Here is a 17,389-nt window from a genome sequence, read left to right on the forward strand (position 1 = left end):
AGTTTACTGCGGCATAAGAAGGGCACAGATGACAATCACCAATGAAACAGACATGCAAGACAGAATTCGGGAGAACAGCAGACACTCAGCTGCCACTGCCCCCTTCCATGAGGCTAGAGAGTAGCATCCTGGTATTGGCATGTGACAGCACTGTGGAATGCTGTTAGCAATGGGAGGCCACCAAAACCCAGGGTCTAGATTCTTTACCGAGACCTCATCACCTAGGCATGATTGATTTATTGATTGCCACAGAGTTGATCTCAACCTGCAGGACAGGTGATACCAATATGACGAACTGTTCTTTACCCTATGCCTAGCTGTTGGTGTTTCTGCAATGGCCCATCTTACCCTAAAGCATTATGAATCCATTGCTACCGCCATCACCATCACCACCACCGTCACACCACCACCACCAGGACTGTCACCACGGGGTAACAAAACCTGGTCATGCCGCAGGGTTCCCGATATATTACCATCAGTTTTTATGCCCCTTTAATGGGACGTGTGTGTGTGTGTGTGTGTGTGTGTGTGTGTGTGTGTAGAACACATGAATGCCAGAGCCTGTATACAGAGGTCAGACAGCCTTGGCTATCAGTCATTTCTGTTTACTTTGAGAGTCTTGTTTTTCATTGTGTATGGGGAGTCTCCTGTCCTTCTCTCCCACCTCATAGAAAGAGAGCAAGGGTTAGAGACGCACCCCACCACACCCAGCTTTCAATAGCACTTTAGGTTCCAAACTCAGGTCCTCACACTTGTGGTACCCACTGAGTCAGCTCGCCAGCCCAGAACATCTTTCTGAGACCCCTTTATCACAGGATTTTGCAGATGTCATGTGGACACAGGTCTTATTGAACAAATTATCACTGGTGGCTCTAACGTACATGGCCTTCAGTGTTTATTTTTTAAAATTAAGTACAGTACTCACCTTTGTAAGATGTGCCCTGCCATCAAGGCCTCTTTAAGCCTCCCTGTCAAGGCATATTCCTGTTGCCACTAGATGGCAGCAATCCTGGGGAGAACAACCCCTCAACTTTTCAGGACATAAAAGAGGGAGGGACTCTTCCCTGATGCCCCCTTGGGTGGCAGGGGTCCTGTTTTCTACAGGGGCCAAGGCTGAGACACCCAGCAACACGTGCCTGCATGGTCAGTACCTGTTACATGCTGCTGAACAACTTGTTCTGACTTTTGAAAGACTTGGTGGAGGCAGCCTGAGTTGCTGGAAAGAGCCAGGGTCTAACATCTAAGTACCAATTCTTACATTGTCTCCAGCTAGCTGGGGGAGTATGAGGATGTCCCGAAGACCAACACCAAAGCCTGTGTTTCCCTCCTTCATGAAATGAGCCTTGTTTTAAGGAAGGAATATGTGTTTAACTTTGAGCAGGATTTTCTGTGCTTGGATGGTTGTTGTTATGACCTAGAAATCACTGGAGTTGATCCTTGACACCTGCTTCCAGCAAAACACTCTAGGTTTGTGTCTGGGTAGCCTTGGCCAACGCTTTAATTTCCCATAAATTTTTTTCACCTTTGCATGTGAATAAGGAGAAATAACCCAAGGCCACAGTTGGTGGGTAGCTACCAGCATTATCTGTGATATGACATGCCAGGGCTCAGCGATGTATTGGCCACATAGCAGACTATCAGCCAGTTTTATTCTGCTGTTATGACATGTGCCTGCCGCTAGGTCTCTTTGTGAGGTCCCTGGGGCAGGGGTTCTGCCTTCTCCCCTGACTGTCCCAGCACATAGGCCTCAGCCCGACCTGTCGGTGTTCAGTAGCTGTGGGTACAATAGAAAAGTAGGTGGATCTTGGGAGTCTAGCAAACCACAGCACCATGAAGCATGTTAGGTGACCTCCCATTTGCAGCGGTCTGTTTGGGAAAGCATGGCTATCAGGTGCAATCAAGCACTGACTGCCCTGTGCTTCCTTGGTGCCAGGTTTGTATCTTTCGTTCGTGACTTTCAATTTCCTCTCATGGCCTGTTGTGAGGCACTTGGCCTTGCGGCTCCTTCAATAGGTGTCTTTCTTTAGAAGGCGGGTTAATTGGGAATTTCTCTCACTATTTGTTTTTCTTTCTAACTCTAATGTGTACCAGATAGATGGTTTTTTTCTTTTATTCTCTCATATATTACATCCCAATCGTAGAGTCCCCTCCCTCCCTTCCCTCCAGTCTCTCTCTCCTATCTCCCCTCTTCCCCAGATCCACCCTTCCTCATCTCCCCTCAGAAAAGAGCAGACCTCCCAGGGATATCGACCAAACATGGCATAATATGGTACTATAAGGCCAGGCACATACAATCAAATCAAGGCTGGATGAGGCGACCCCGTAGGAGGAAAAGTGCCTCGTAAGTAGGCAAAAGAGTCAGCAACTGCCTCCATTCCCATTGTTAGGAATCTCACAAGAACACCAAGATACTCAGCCATAACATATATGCAGGGGACCTAGGTCAGACTCCTTATAGGTTCCCCGATCGCTGTGAGTCCTGGCTGATTGATTCTGTGGGCCCTGTTCTTTTGGTGTCCCTGACCCTGCTGGTTCCTCCTATCCTTCCTTTCCCCCCTCTGCAGAATTCCCTAGCTCTGCCTAATGTTTGGCTGTGGGACTCTGCATCTGCTCCCATCAGTTGCTGGATGAAGTCTCTCTGGTCTCTTTGATGAGGATTCTGCTAGGCTCTGGTCCAAGAACACTCTGCAGGCAGGACAGGCTGTAGGTTGAAGATTTTGTGGCTATATTGGTGTCCCAATCCCTCCACTTGAGGCCTTGCCTAGTTACAGAAGATGTCCAGTCCATGCTCCATGGCTCTCATTTACTAACAGTTTTTCCTAGGGTTACTCTCATAGATTCCATGAAGTTTCCACCTCACCCTTAAATGCTCCACAATTCCGGTCATTTCTCCCGGCATTTCCCCCTGACGCTTGATCCCTCCTGTTTCCATCCCCACCTACCCCCAGTCCACCCATGAAATCCATTTAATTTCCCTTCCCTAGGGAGATCCTTTCATTCCCCCCCCCCAATCCTCTCTGGGTCTGTGGACCATAGCATTATGATCTTTTTCTTTACCGCTAATATCCATTTATAAGTGAGTACATACCATGTATGTGTCTCTCTGGGTCTGGGTTGCCTCATGAGTGGATTCTTTTGTCCAGATCCTCACAAATCTTCAGCTGCCCCTATTGCTCAGATTGAGTTGCTAAGGTTTGTGTTTCAGACTAAACCAAGGGTCTTGTGTGTATTGAGATGGCCTTAAAATTTATAAGAAAAAACAAACAAATGAGAAGTCACCATTCCAGATCCTGGATACCATGGTTTCCTGGCCTTCAAAAGCCCTTCCTTTGTCCCTGGGTTTTTCTGTTTTCTCCATATTTGTGTTCCATCAACCCCTTGAGTTTCAAAACACAGCGTTAGGGATTGTGCTTTCTCTGTTCCTGTCACAAAGACTGACTTCTTAGACATGATGCTTTAGTGGGGAGGAGGGGGGCTGTTGAGCTGGTTGTCAATACACTGCCTAAATAGGTGGTGGGAAAGGAAGCCTGAGCAGAAGATCCCTTGACTTCCTGGGGAAAGGAACTAGCAGAGCAGGCAAAATAAAAGCGCTTGGCAAACTCAGCCCTCTTTCAACAACACTTTTATGGGCCGTGCTTCTGGGCTGCTGTAATGTCAGGGATAAAACGCACTTTACGCTGTCATGCAAAACTCAGTCGAGAAAATGAGAAGATATGAATTTGAACCCGAGTTTCCCTGTCAAGAGAATTATGGTGTGTTTCAGCCCACTGCTTCATTTGAGTTAAATTTACTATTATTTTCCTGAACAATAATAACAACAGTGAAAGTACTCCTTTAAGAAAAGATGTTTGTTATAAACCCCATATACTTATAAATGTATGTCTCGTTGTATATATAAAACGTACATTCTCCTAGAGTAACATTAGATTTTTAAGGAATTTCCTTTTGGCTTTCAAATCATTGCGCAGAATATCCGAGTAGGCACCGTGTCAAAATAATCAAAACGTATTTAACACTCTCTCGGAAAATCGATTTAAAAAGAAGAACGTGGTCCAAGGATGATTTTCAGACCATAAATTGAAGTGTAAATATTCAAATTATTTTCATAAACTATTCCGTTCTGTTGGGCTTTTATGCTATCATATAGTGATTTTTTTTTGTATTTAAGTTTTCTAGCCCTTCTCCTTTTTAAGAGCCTCAAGTGTCCCATAAAAAGCAAAGACTTGAATTTTTGGTTTCTAGGTACTGCATATTTTTTTCCTTCTGCTTGCCTTATTTTTATAACGGTGATTTATGTGGACATTACTAAAGAAAAGGAAAGGAGGATCTGGAAGAGGAACTGCTATATAACACTGCTTCAAAAATCTATTTCCAATGCTAAGGAGCAGCTGGGGGAGGGGGGCCCTGGCATCGTATCAGAGCATGATCCAATTTCTGAGATCGCCATTCCTGAGTCACTATCTTCCAAAAATATTTATTGAGCCTAGTGGAGGAGGAAAGGATAAGGGTGCCAGATGTCATTTCCATTTCCAGGGGTGGGAGGAGGTTGGAGGGTAGCAGAAAGGCCAGCATGGCCTGCTTGTTGGGGTTCCTGGAAGAGCCATCAGGGAGAAAACAGCTGGAAAGCCCGGCTTGAGGGTGCAGGTCTGTACTTGTAGCAACCAGAGAGGTACTCATATGCAGATCTCAAGTTCAAGGGCAGCCTGGCCTACTGAGTGAGTTCAAGGCCGGCCCTAGCAACTTCCTAAGACCCCCCATCTTAAAATAAGGAGGAAAAAGAAGGCTAAGGTTCCGTGACTGAGGGCTTGCCTAACATGTGAGACCCTTGGCTCAGTCCCCAGAACTGAAAAAGGAAATGAAAACCAAAATAAATACTTGGAAAGGAAAAAAAAAAAAGAAGAAAGAAAAACAATAACAACAAAAATGCCCATAGAAAGAAAATAGCATGAGGAGACAGCCAGTGCTCTGGCAGAGCTGAGGGGACCCTGACTTCAGACATATAACCCAAGGACTAGTATTGGGAAGTATCATCTCCCCGCTCCTCCTAAGGTCCCAAAGACAAAGCAGCTTTCTCCTTGAGGGAACCCATGAATTCATTGGGCCTACTTACAACAGAGCAGGGGCGAGGGAGTCTCAGCAGGAGTGTGGGTGATCCCAAAGCACCAACATGGAAAACTTTGATCCAGCATGAATGAGGTAGATGGAGCCTCCTGTCCCTAGACTTTCTCAGCCTAGGCATCCTTCCCTGGGAGGTGAGACCCACAGGCCCCCTCTGTGCTCAGCTCTGCAGAACTGCCAGCAAGTGGCTGGGAAGGATGGCCTGGATAATGCCAAGAAGCAGCTTTTCTTCATGGCTCCTGACTCTGCTCCTCCTTGAATTCCTGCCCTGATTCCCTTCAGGGATAGGCTGTGAGCAGGACGTGTAAGCCGGATACCCTGTCGGGCTGGTTTTAGTCAGTATTTTATCACAGCAACAGAACGTAAATTAGGATATTTATTGAGTAGATTAATCGGGACAAACAACAGGATAAAAAAAAACACGAGGGAAAAGTGAAGGAAAAGTTCTAGAAAGTTCTATCGTACCACTGAGCCAGCAACCCCACACATCTTTACTGGACAAGACCCCTCACTATGTTCGGCACTGGGACAGAGGCAAGCTGAGTACCAGTTAAATGTAGGGCAGGGCTTGCATTCAATTAGCTCTGGGTGCATACTAATTGGTTGTATTACAAATCTGGACAAGCCCTGGCAGCCTGTTTTCTTCTCTATAAAATAGAGACAGTAATATACACCTCCTGTAGTTCAAGTGGATATTATATAAAGAGACCATCATGAATTGCTTTACATAGTGAGTGTATGTGGTAACTGCAAATCTAATAGACTTTAATGGGAAAAAAATACCAGCTTGAAAGATTCTGTAATGACTCCCATAAGGAGTCAACACTCTCAGAGGGAATAATGGAGTCACGTGACACACAATAGGCTGTCTACTTAAGACAAAGGGGGAAGTGGCAGGACCATAGGGATAGGGACCCAGGCCTGCAGGCTCTGGGAACTAGGGACAGTGCCATCTCTTCTGAGAGTGGAGATGAGTGGACACACCGGGAAATGCTAGGGGAAGATGAAAGACACACCTAGAACTTTGAGTCGTAAGTGGAAACCCAGCTATACACAAGGGTGCTTTGCTACTCTGGATCCCTTCCACTCAACAGCTATGTGTGACTGGCCACGTGCTTTGGGGCCAACAGGGAGAAGTCAAAGGCTATCATCGCGAGATCTTCAAGTTTAGGAGACCCATGGTCGTGTAGAAGCAGGTGTTACTAGATAGACTCTGACGTGGAGTCTGTAGACATGGCATTATCGGTGGGTCTGGTCTGACTGGAATATAGAAGGACGAGGGTTTGAGTTTGCCCAGTTGGACAGTATACAGAAAAGGGTTCGTAGACAAGTATGCATTCAGGCAGACTGAGAATTCTTCCAAGCTAGTGTTGCCCAGAGGCCTGGGGGCTTGGACCACCGCCTTTCAAACACACAGAGGGAGCCCTTGCTCTGGCCTGTTCAGAAAGCACCAGCATGGAAACTTGTCAGAAGGTGTCTGGGTGTACCCACCCAGCTGTTTCTTAACTGACCACTGGATGACCCATCCCAGGTGCCTTTGTGGGTTATTTTTCCAGCCTGGTGTTTTTTCTCCATATAGACTCAGTCCATGCCTGGGGAAGAACACGCTGTGTAAAGCAGTTCTTCTGTACCTCGCCCTCCACATGTGCAAACCAGCAACCACAGATAGATCCCAGATGCCGTCTCCCGGCTCTCGACATCCTTGAAGTGGGCCCTGGCTGCCAGCACACCTGCCAAAGAAAATGCTGCCCTCGAAATGCTCCTGGCGTGGTTCTCCAGAGGTGCCAACCTAGGAGGCTGGAATTGCTGACTTTCCTGAAAGAGAAGCCGGCAGCTGTGGTCACCAGGGTGAAGTCCCTCCGCCTGAAGACCCAATGCAATTAAACGTTCTTTGTCCACATCACAGAGAGCCCACCCCACCTGTCATTCATAGCCCAGGAAGCACTGACTTCTAGGAGGGACGTTCCCAGAAGGGAAGTGACTCAGTCTGGCCCCAGGCCCCTCCCAGAGCACAAGTATACAAGGTGAGAGGCAAAGAGGCATTTGGAGGTCATCCGGCCCAGCCCTCTTGACTGGAGGACAGATGTGAGTCACCTAGTCATCCAGCAGAAGGTCATGGTAGGAGCTGACCCCTGCTCCTGCCCGTCTTGGTGAAACATTATGTCCACACACCAGATTTCTAGACTTGCCTAGTGTCTGCTAAGATGTCCTACAATATAGAAAATGGGGCTGGAGTATCAGGGCCCGGGAGGGAGTCAAAGGTGCGAGTTCTTCCCTGGGAGCACTTACTCCCGGAGGAAACATGTTTAGAGGTGGGGGATATAGTTCATTTGGGAGAGCGCTTGAAGCACCTTTGGGAAGCCCTTGTTTGACCCCAAGCACCACATGAACCAGGAATGGAGGTAAACTGTGTTGCCAACACACAAGAAGTAGAGGCAGGGGGAAGTTCAAGGTCATTGTCTGTTTCACGGAGAGTGGGAGGTGACCTTGGGGTAGAGATCTTGTTTCAAAGCAAACACAGGTCCACCTACCTACCCACACACCACCACCACTACCACCACCACCACCACTACTACCACCACTACCACCACCATCCACCATCCACCAACACCACCAACACCAATAACCACGACAAACAAGTCTGAATAGCAATTTTTCCCTGAGCTTCTCCTGAATCAAAATCTTTTAAAGATCATCTCCTCAGCATAGATTAGAGTTCTTTTTATTCTTTTTAAGATTTATTTATTTTAATTTTTATTTTATTTGCATCAGTGTTTTGCTTACACGTATGCCCATGTGAGTATGCCAGATCCCCTGAAATTGGGGTTACAGACAGTGGTGAGCTGCCACGTGGGTGCTGGGAATCAAACCCTGGTCCTCTGGAAGAGCAGCCAGTGCTCTTAACTGCTGAGCCATCTCTCCAGCCCCTGATTAAAGTGTTTAATATTGAGACAGGCTATTGTTGGGCTTCAGTGCACAGCAAACAGAGGAAGGTCTGAGCAGGAGCCTGGTAGCAGCAGCAGCAGCTTATGGAAGTGCATGCATAGATGTGAATCTGTTGCTTCATAGGACCTTCTGAATTCCTGGCTGGTGTACTCTGGGCAAGCTCGACAGACCATATCAGTTTAAGAATGAGTCTGGAGAGCTCTTTCTCTTTCTGGTTTGGAAGTCAACCCACAAATGCCCGCAGTAGATCAACCATGAGTTAAGAAAAAGTCAGGGCTACTGTTTGAGGTATGTCTAGGGTATGTTTCTCATCCATCACTGTCAGGGTCATATACAATTTCAAATTTCTGTAACTCTAACTTAAAGCGTCACGAGGCGTCACTAAAAGGAAGCTGCGAGGAAAGGGGTTTCGCTTGCAGCTCAGTCTTGTAAGGATTTTTAAAGAAGCGTATTAATTAATTAATAACTAATAATTGGTAACCCATTTAGATTTTTAAAATAATGGTCACTTCATTATAATATGAACTCCAATGGACCTGGAAAATGATCTGGAAATACAAACTTAAACTACAGGTACCCCACAGAAAGCTTGCTATAATCCCCTCTACTACTATTTTTGTTAAAAAATAATTGCTATATCCAGTATCCATCAAGAGAGTATGAGACTCAGGCATGGCACATACCAGTAATCCCAGCACTCAGGAGATGAGGGTGGGAGGATCATGAGTTCCAGGCTAGTCCGGGCTTCCTTTAAAACACCTGTGTTAAGAAGAAACTTAAAGAGCAGAGCAATAGAGATGGTATATGGGGTCTTTGGGGACAGGGAGGCTGGTGGGAGAGAGAACTTTCCATTTAATGGCATTTCAGTTACCAGAATAATAATACTCTGAATTATGAATGTGCCAATGTTTTCAATGATACTGATTTGATGCATATATAAATATATATTCAGTAAGATTCTTTTATTTGAGGGTTGTGTTTTCTATCATTGTGCAAATTAAGTGGAGGTGCTAAACATCCATTTTTATTTTAAGCTTTTTCATATACCCAGCACTATGTTAAGCATTTTGCCTATGATATAAGTCTTAGAGCTTTCTCCTGCACTTTGCAGATGGCTCAATAGGGTAAGGTGCTTATAAGCATGAGGGCCCGAGTTCAAACCCCAGGAACCCCCACAAAATCTGCAGACAGGTGGGGTGTGGGGTGAGACGGCTCAGAGGATAGAAGCACCTGTCTGAAAGCCTGACAGCCTCAGTTTCATCTCCGGAACTTACATTGGAGAAAATTGATTCCAGAAAGTTCTTCTCTGACCTCCACAAGCACAGTGTGCTACACATGTGTCCGTACCCCCACACACGTCATAAACACACGTTACAAAATGACGCTATATAAAATTAGAAGTTGAAAAGTCCAGGTGTGGTAATGCATGTCTAAAATACCGCTGCTCCTGTGGTGGTGGGAGGCAGAGACAGGAGAGTTGCAGAAAGTCCATGGGACAGAGACTCCAGCATAGGCCACAGTAGACATCAACTGAGCCTGCTTCCAACGTGGTAGAAGTGGGGGACCAACACCTGAGATTGTCTCTGACCTGCATACATGCCGTAGCACCCATGCATCCATAGGCACACAATGCACACACACACACATACAGACAAGCACACAGATACACACACACAAACACATAGAGAGACAGACAGACAGACACAAACACACACACATACACACACACACACACACACACACACACACAGAGAGATTTTGGAAAGCTCTTTCCTGAAGTCCTGTTGTCTCATGGTTGCTATGAAAGAGTAAATGGTCTTATCCAGGCTTTGCAGCCAGCTCCCAGCCTGGGATTCCTACTCAGATCCTAGGACTTTGAATCTTATATCCTGCAATGTCATCATCTTAGGAAGTATGTCAAGAAGTAAGAACCCTCAAAGACTTCATTCTACCTTTGGCAGTTGTCTGGGTGGACCTGGGCCACTAGATACTCAAAATCTGAGTGTTTGGGCTGGCCATTAGCAGGAGTCTGGAATATTATAAATATTAAAAGTCAGCTCTGGGCAGAATGGTCCATTCATTCATAGGGAACATTTGTGTCTACTGGGAGTATCTCTATTTCCAGGTGATGCAGCCCCTTTGAAGGATGAGCTTCTATTTTCCAAATTTCACTTCAGCCCATTCCAAATTCATGGCAGTCTGTCTCACTTCCTGTTTGCCCATCAGGTGACACGGAACTGATGGCCTGTTTGACGTTGAGGTGAAGTTATTGATTTGGAGATCTGGACACACTTTTGCTAAAAGATCCTGGTCTTGTTAGAAAGGCCCAGGGTTATCCAATTTAACTGCCTCCATTTGCTTAGAAAATTCATGGTTAGACCATGGAATCTACATAACTGGGAGGAAATTATATGTATGTATATATGCATGTATGTATGTATGTATGTATGTATGCATAGTCTCCCAGTTGTGTGCATCTGTGTATGGGTCTCACAGGCTTGAAGCTTTTAAAAGTAAAATTATTTCCATCCCACTATACAAAAATGCTTTTGAGGTGGTCGTCATTTTATTTGGGCCATGGTCTTTGGAGACTTGGGACAATAATATGCTTCTTTCTATCATATGCAAATATATGCAGATTTTAAAGCATTCATGCATGTATTACACACTTTATAAATCCGAGTAATAGAAATGTTTGTGTGTATAAATAGGTGGAAGAGGGAGTATACATTCTGTGTAAAATAACCTCTATGGTATTTGTTTACCCTGATTTTTTTTTGATTTATGTGTCGTCATTGCTCACTATAGAAGAAAGGAAATAAACATGCAAAACGCCGCTAGACCTTTAATGGGGTGCCTTCCCACCTCAGCTCAGTGTCTCTACTGAAGCTGACCTTGAAACTGCCTTTAAAATACAAGTCAAACTATGCAAATTCCAGAATATCTGGATGAGAACCCCATGTTGGGAGTTTTTCAAATTCACATTGTTACGTCGTTTTTATCCCATGTCATTTCATATGCTCTCAAATCTATCTGTGTTTGACGGGTAGAATGTGGTGGTGCCACACTGCTTGCCATGGAGTGCCAACCCCCACCCGTGAGGTTTTTGTTGTTGTTATTCAGTAACTTTGTTCAATTAATTCTAGAATCATCAATACACCCCCCCCCCCCATGCAGGGTGCCTCCATTCAAATCCTAGAATGATGAGTACGCCCCCCCCCCATGCAGGGTGCCTCCATTCAAATCCTAGAATGATGAGTACGCCCCCACCCCCATGCAGGGTGCCTCCATTCAAACCCTTTTAAAGTTACAGTTTCCAATTAGCTTATAAGATTTCTAGCTTTCAATGTGGCTTCTTCATATCTCCTTAATTTTGATTACCCTGAGCTCATTCTCTTTTCGCCAACTTCCCACGACCATCTCTGGGCATCCCCCCTTCCTGTTTTCAGATCACATAGAGTACCACCCTCGTGCATTGAAGAACCTCTTCTTCCTCCTCTCCATTGTCCCTTTCCCCCTCCCAGGTCCGTACATGCATTCCAAGTTCAACAGACAAGTCTTCACTAATTCAGCGGGGGTCAGGGAGAACATGCAATGTTTGTCTTTCTGGGCCTGTCACCTACTCAGTATACCATATTCTAGCTCCATCTATTTTCCTGCAAGTTCCATAACTTTGTTTTCCCTTGCATCTGAATAAAACTCTGTTGTGTAAATGTATCACATACTCAGTGTTTATTCATCAGAGGATAGACATCTAGGTCAATTCTTTAAAGAAACTTTTTAACGATCATGAAAGACTTTCTTGCCCAGTCTTTGGTTTCTTCCCTTTAACTCTGCGTGCCAAGGCTGTGTGTCATTGTACTATGCCTTTTGTCTCTTCTCTCAGAGTCTTTGGTGAGGAGCTGATGCCCGTGTCACACGTGGCTCTCTTCTAGTAAGTCACATGACACTATATCTGTAGTCTCTTTGTGTTGGTGCTGTCCATTTCACTGGACCCCAAAGAAGCCGCTTCTGTCCCCTGCTTGTATTTCATAAGGGCCTTGTGGAGCCGCATGGCATGGGTGCATGTATCTCAGCTGTCTTCTTATGACCAGAAAGACTCAGGGCCATGAATTTCACTGGTTTATGATTGGTCCCTGACTGCCTCTGCCATCACATTTGGCAGAGAATCCTCTTTTGCAGTTACACGAACAAGCAGATATTCTGAACTGATGCATGAATGAATAGGAAATATACCGGTTCCAAAGGATAAATCTCTCACATGCCAGGGAATGACTTCAGGCAAAGCACTGAGTTGTTGCTGCTGGAGGATGGAGCCCATGCTGTAATTAATGCTACTTGCAGCAAAAGGACATCAGGGATGTTGATTATTTCATTTTGTTTATTCAAGTTTCTCTGCTTTGGAAGCTCTGTGACCATTGCCACAGAAAGCCCTGGAGATGGAGTGAAGCATTAGCTGCTGCTTCATGCAAGGGCATCGTAACTCCTCCAGTGTCTGTCTGTCTCTCTCTCTCTCTCTCTCTCTCTCTCTCTCTCTCTCTCTCTCCTCTCCTCTCTCAGTCTCCTCGTCTCCTCTCATCTCTCTCTCTCTCTCTCTCTCTCTCTCTCTGTGTGTGTGTGTGTGTGTGTGTGTGTGTGTGTCTGTCTGTCTCTCTCATCATAGAGTATGAAAACATTATTGGATTCAGGAGTTCACAGGAGTCCTGGATGTAGCTGGGGACTGGGGGGATAGATTTATGAAATGGACCATTTCAAATGGCATTATCTTCCCACAGTGAGGCACACCTTTCATAAATCATGGGCGAGCGCTCAGAAACCCAGCATTTGTTATTCCTGCCATAGCATGTATTTGCAACCCCCAGCATTGCAGAGGAGGAGAATGGCTCAGGTTGCCTTCCCTAGGTTTGAAAAGGCAATTAATCCCCTTGTGAAATTGCAGAAGAAGAAAAATTATAACCAAATAGAAAGTACTTCATAGAAGTCAAGGACTTGGTTTTTACTGCTGGATTTTGTTTTTTAATCTTGGTTTTCTTTTTGCTTATTTGGGTATTAATAATTAGTTATGGCATTATGGCACAAGTTTAATGTTTTTTTTTATTTTGGGTGGGTTTTTTTTTTCTAATTTTTACCATCATCCTTGGGCTGTATTAAGATAAAGCAGGTGAGTGGTGAAGATCTGGAAAGCAGGTGTTTGGAGTGCTACCTGAGGTGGCCTTTCCTCTGTCACCCAGTTGAGAACTGCCCTGTAACAACCCGCAGCTGCATCCTTCATGGTTGCTTTTGTAACACGGGGTTTCCTTCCTTTCCGGTAGCCGGATCTAATTTGCATGAAGAGGCATAGTGGATCCTTCTTTGTGTGCCCTTGATATCACTAAAGTACCCGATGGTAGTCGGTTTCTATACAGGACTCCTTTCCTAAGTCACTCCAGTTGTTCCCAGCTCTGCCAGCCCAGGATGAAGAATTTCCCTTTGGTAGGAAAGAATGCGGGGCCTCAGGTCTGTCTGATTAAGATCGTGGTCCATTCTCTAGGCTCCTTTCATATTCTGGAGGACAGACAGAGGATAATGGTCAATTTCCCCAAATAACAATAGCAATAAAGAATAAAAACTGATTTCTCTCCTTCTTCCTTCCCCTAACCTTTCTATCTTTGAATTAAGAAAGAATTAGTAAACAGCATGCCAAAATATATTATATCAGACACCTGGGGAAAATACTATTTATTTTGAGAGAACTCACTCTGTATCCAAATCTAGCCTCAAACAGAGCAGTCCTCCTGTCTCAGCTTCATAGCTCTGGGATTTCAGGCATAAGCACTCTGCACAGCTAAAAAGATATGTTTTAAAGAGAACTCCTCCATCTCAGATAGTTGGAAACACTTTTTTTTTCTTGTATATGTGACAGGAGAAGATTTAAAAAAAAAGAGGACTGCTTACAATGACTTCAGATTTGATTAATTGAACTTAATGGTCATTTTAAAGCATAAATGGAAAACCTGTGATTGAGTTTTCGGAGGTGTCACTGTGCAGGTGCATGAGGTCTAGAAAGTGAGAGAGCTGTTCACACACTCCATTCTCTTTACTTGCCTGGAAGGATTAACTCCAGAGTGGGTGGCTGAGGCGCCAGGTCAAGAAGGGCTCTTAGAAGATGTTCTCTGCTGTCCTTTTCCTGCCTGTCCATTTGCTCCTCTCACCCAGGGACATGAGATGTCCATTTGCAACTATGTATTAGCAGAGTCTTCCAGGTTTGCTTCAGACTAACTTCACTGTGAATCCTGAGCTTACATTCCCTTGCTCTTTTTAATTCTGTTTCCCATTTGGTAATGAAGACAGTGATAACAACTCTTCAAAACTGCTACAGAAAGTTAGTTAGGGCTAGGATCTGGCTCCGTGGGTAATACCATTTACTGCAGGAATAGGAGGGCTTGAGTTCAAATCCCCAGCACCCACATGCAAAGCCAGGTGAGGCTCATGTGCCCATAACCCCAGCACTGTGTGGGGTGGAGACAGGAAGATGACTGGGGCTCACGTGCCATCAGCCTAGGTCCAGATTCATCAGCAGACCTTGTTTCGAACGAATAAGGATGGCATTCTCCTCTAGTCTTCGTAATTCTCTCTCTCTCTCCTAAAAAATGCCTGCACTACCGTTTATAGAGCGTGTTCAGAGTGGCATGCACTTAGTTGTGACTTTTTATTTGTTTCAATTTTAAGACAGGATCTCGATATTTTAGCCCAGACTGTCCTTGAAATTGAAGTCCCCCTGTTCAGTCTCCCCAAGTACTGGGAATATATTGAATTTTATGTTCTACAAAGAAGTCCCCTTCCCTTTTTTTCCTGTTTATTTTTCTAAACATCCTCTGATTTAGACATCATTATGCCCACTTTCTAGAAAAGGATAATAAAGTGAATTAAATTAGACTAACAGCAACCCAGCCTCGAAGCCCCAGTCTCTTTGATGTGAAGAGTATGCTGTTATTCACAACCCGTGTATCTACGTGTCTGTGAGTGCTCTATCTGGGTCTGCACACCAGGACTGGGAACCGTGAACAAGAAGACCCGAGGAGAAGCTGTTGTGAGAACATCAGAAGCCTAGATGAAGGCCCTGGGCCTTCTCGGTCACATGCTTACGGGCATCATCAGAGCAACTTAGCTCTGCTCCTCCCACACTCTGGAACTGACCCCTGCTACGAAGACAGAATGGAGGGAAATGGCTCCCTGCCAATGCCTTGGGCACATCTGGACAAATCAAGAGCAGAGAAGAGCCTCTGAACAGAAGAGAGAAGTTTGAGCGTGGGGTAGGGCCAGCAGTTCAGGGCAGGCCCACCAAGGCTAGCTGGTGGCCTGCCGCTCTTTACAGACTTCACCATTTGAAGTCAAATCCTTTCCCACCAGAGATCATTACTTGGTGGCTGAAATGGCTTCTTGATGGTCCAGAATAGTTGAGTGTCGTACTTCTGGACATGCAACACAGGCTCCTGGAGATGATGTCCCCACCATGGGGACACAGCATCCCTGAGACCTACACGTTGGGGATGATGTCCACAGTAATTCCAGAGTTCTGGATTTTCTGTCAGGGAAGAGTTTGTTCCTCCGTACCTAGGCTGATATTTTTAAAGCTCAATAAAAAGGTTGTGGTAGAGAGAAAGGAAACCAAACAGGACCCTATTGATTGATTGCTGAGCATCCCTCCTGTGTTTCTCTTGGCCGTATTACTGTTAGCCTAGGATTACATTGTTGTTGCATTTGGATTGGTTTTAGTCTCTTATGATGCAATTCAAAGAAACCATCCTCCCAGCCATCTTCTCTACCCTCCCTGCTCAGACAGACTTGACCCCATCATTGAGACGGTCACCTACTCACCCATCCGCATCTTCTGTTCAATTCGTCATCCCACATCTCTTCCATCTGCTTGACTATTTAACTCCTTAAAGAAAGATACTACTTTCACTTCAGGATGCTCAAGATGTGTGTTGCATCAGTGAACGAGGTCAGTTTCTAACCAGGCGATGGGACAGAAGTTGCAATTGCTCACACCCGTAACGTTGCCTACAAAAGCAGCTAGTGGAGACACCTTACCATTTGCCTCCGATTTATTTTGTTGCAGCCAAACCAAATTTGTTCACCACCTATGTAATCCTGAACTTGATTAACTGAGTTTGATGGTCACCCCAAGACATAAAGGGAAAATTTCTCCTTGTTGAGATTTTTTTAAAGGCATTTCTTTGCAAGCGAACGTGAGGTAGAAATTGAGAACTCTATCCAAGCCCTCCTGTTCATTTGCCCAGAAGGGATTAATTTTAAATCCCATAGTGGAGGTCCCAGGTCAAGAAAAGCTCATAGAAGATGTAACCTGAATTCAGTTACTTTTTCCCAACTTAGAAATGATGGCAGGCCGCTGATCCGATGGCCTGAGAATGTGTCAGTCATGAGGGCTTGCAAGTCACATTAGCCAGGAAAGATCATCTTAGGATACCTCAGGACACCTCTGATGCTCATCCAACAGGTCCTTGACCTGACCTTTATCAGTATATGATCATGGACCCAAGGATGTAAATAGAAATCTTGATTCTAATAATCCAACTGGATCCACAGCATGGTGAGTGAAGTCTGTTTCCTTGGTATGGTTCCTGTTGGGCCTAACAGTTGCCTTTTGTGTCTAAGGAATCTTTTAAAGTTGAATTTTTTTGACCCTTCCTGTAAACCTCTCCCTTTCTCCCCTCTACTGTCCCACCATCTCTTTGATTTATTTTATTTATTGCTTTCCAATATCCGAGTGTTCCCATTCATCAGGGCTCATTCTCTGTGTGTTACGCTGTTAGTACTTGGACGTTGCCTTTTGCCAGACAGGGCTTCAGCTCAGAGCCACAGAATTCAGAGTCAATCCTGTCTTTTAATTTAATATCTCTCATGACCTTGAACATATTGTTTTGTCTCACTTGGTATTAATTTTCTCATCAATTCCTCTGGGCTACTAAATATCTATTCTACCTTTCTGACTAGCTTCCTGGGCAACCGAAAAAAGCAACAGAACAGAAATAAATGAAGTTGTGCCCTAGGAATGTTCTAAATCAATTCTGTTTTTTGTACTCAGGTACAACAGTGATTCAAGAGATTCTTCAAATGAATTATATTTTTCAATTTCTCCTCTTGGCTTGTTTTCCTTTCTGATTTTGAAGAGTCTACAACTTCCTTGCTGGATAAAACTCATTCTTTGAATTATGTTTACTTGTGCATGAGTGTACACTCATGTGCATGTGTCTACACTCATGCACATGTGTCGGGGTTGGGGACAACTGGAAGTCTGTTTTTTCAATTTAGCATATATCTC

At 44.9% G+C, this 17,389-nt stretch overlaps 1 protein-coding gene across 2 annotated transcripts in view; it reads left to right on the forward strand.

The window, feature by feature from the left end:
* Window positions 1–17,389, forward strand: part of Wwox (WW domain containing oxidoreductase) — an 884,382-nt gene that overhangs the window by 637,150 nt on the left and 229,843 nt on the right. Inside the window, exon 9 of one of the 2 annotated variants that reach the window (XM_038312892.1) lies at window positions 6,698–6,748. The exons of the other annotated variant lie outside the window; for it this stretch is intronic. Coding sequence (XP_038168820.1) covers window positions 6,698–6,733 — 36 coding nt within the window. The 3' untranslated portion in view covers window positions 6,734–6,748. Of the gene's footprint in view, window positions 1–6,697; window positions 6,749–17,389 lie in introns of those variants that run through there. 2 annotated transcript variants of the gene reach the window in all.

Source organism: Arvicola amphibius, chromosome 15, assembly GCF_903992535.2.
Source record: "Arvicola amphibius chromosome 15, mArvAmp1.2, whole genome shotgun sequence".
In the NCBI taxonomy this organism is placed as follows: Eukaryota; Metazoa; Chordata; class Mammalia; order Rodentia; family Cricetidae; genus Arvicola; species Arvicola amphibius.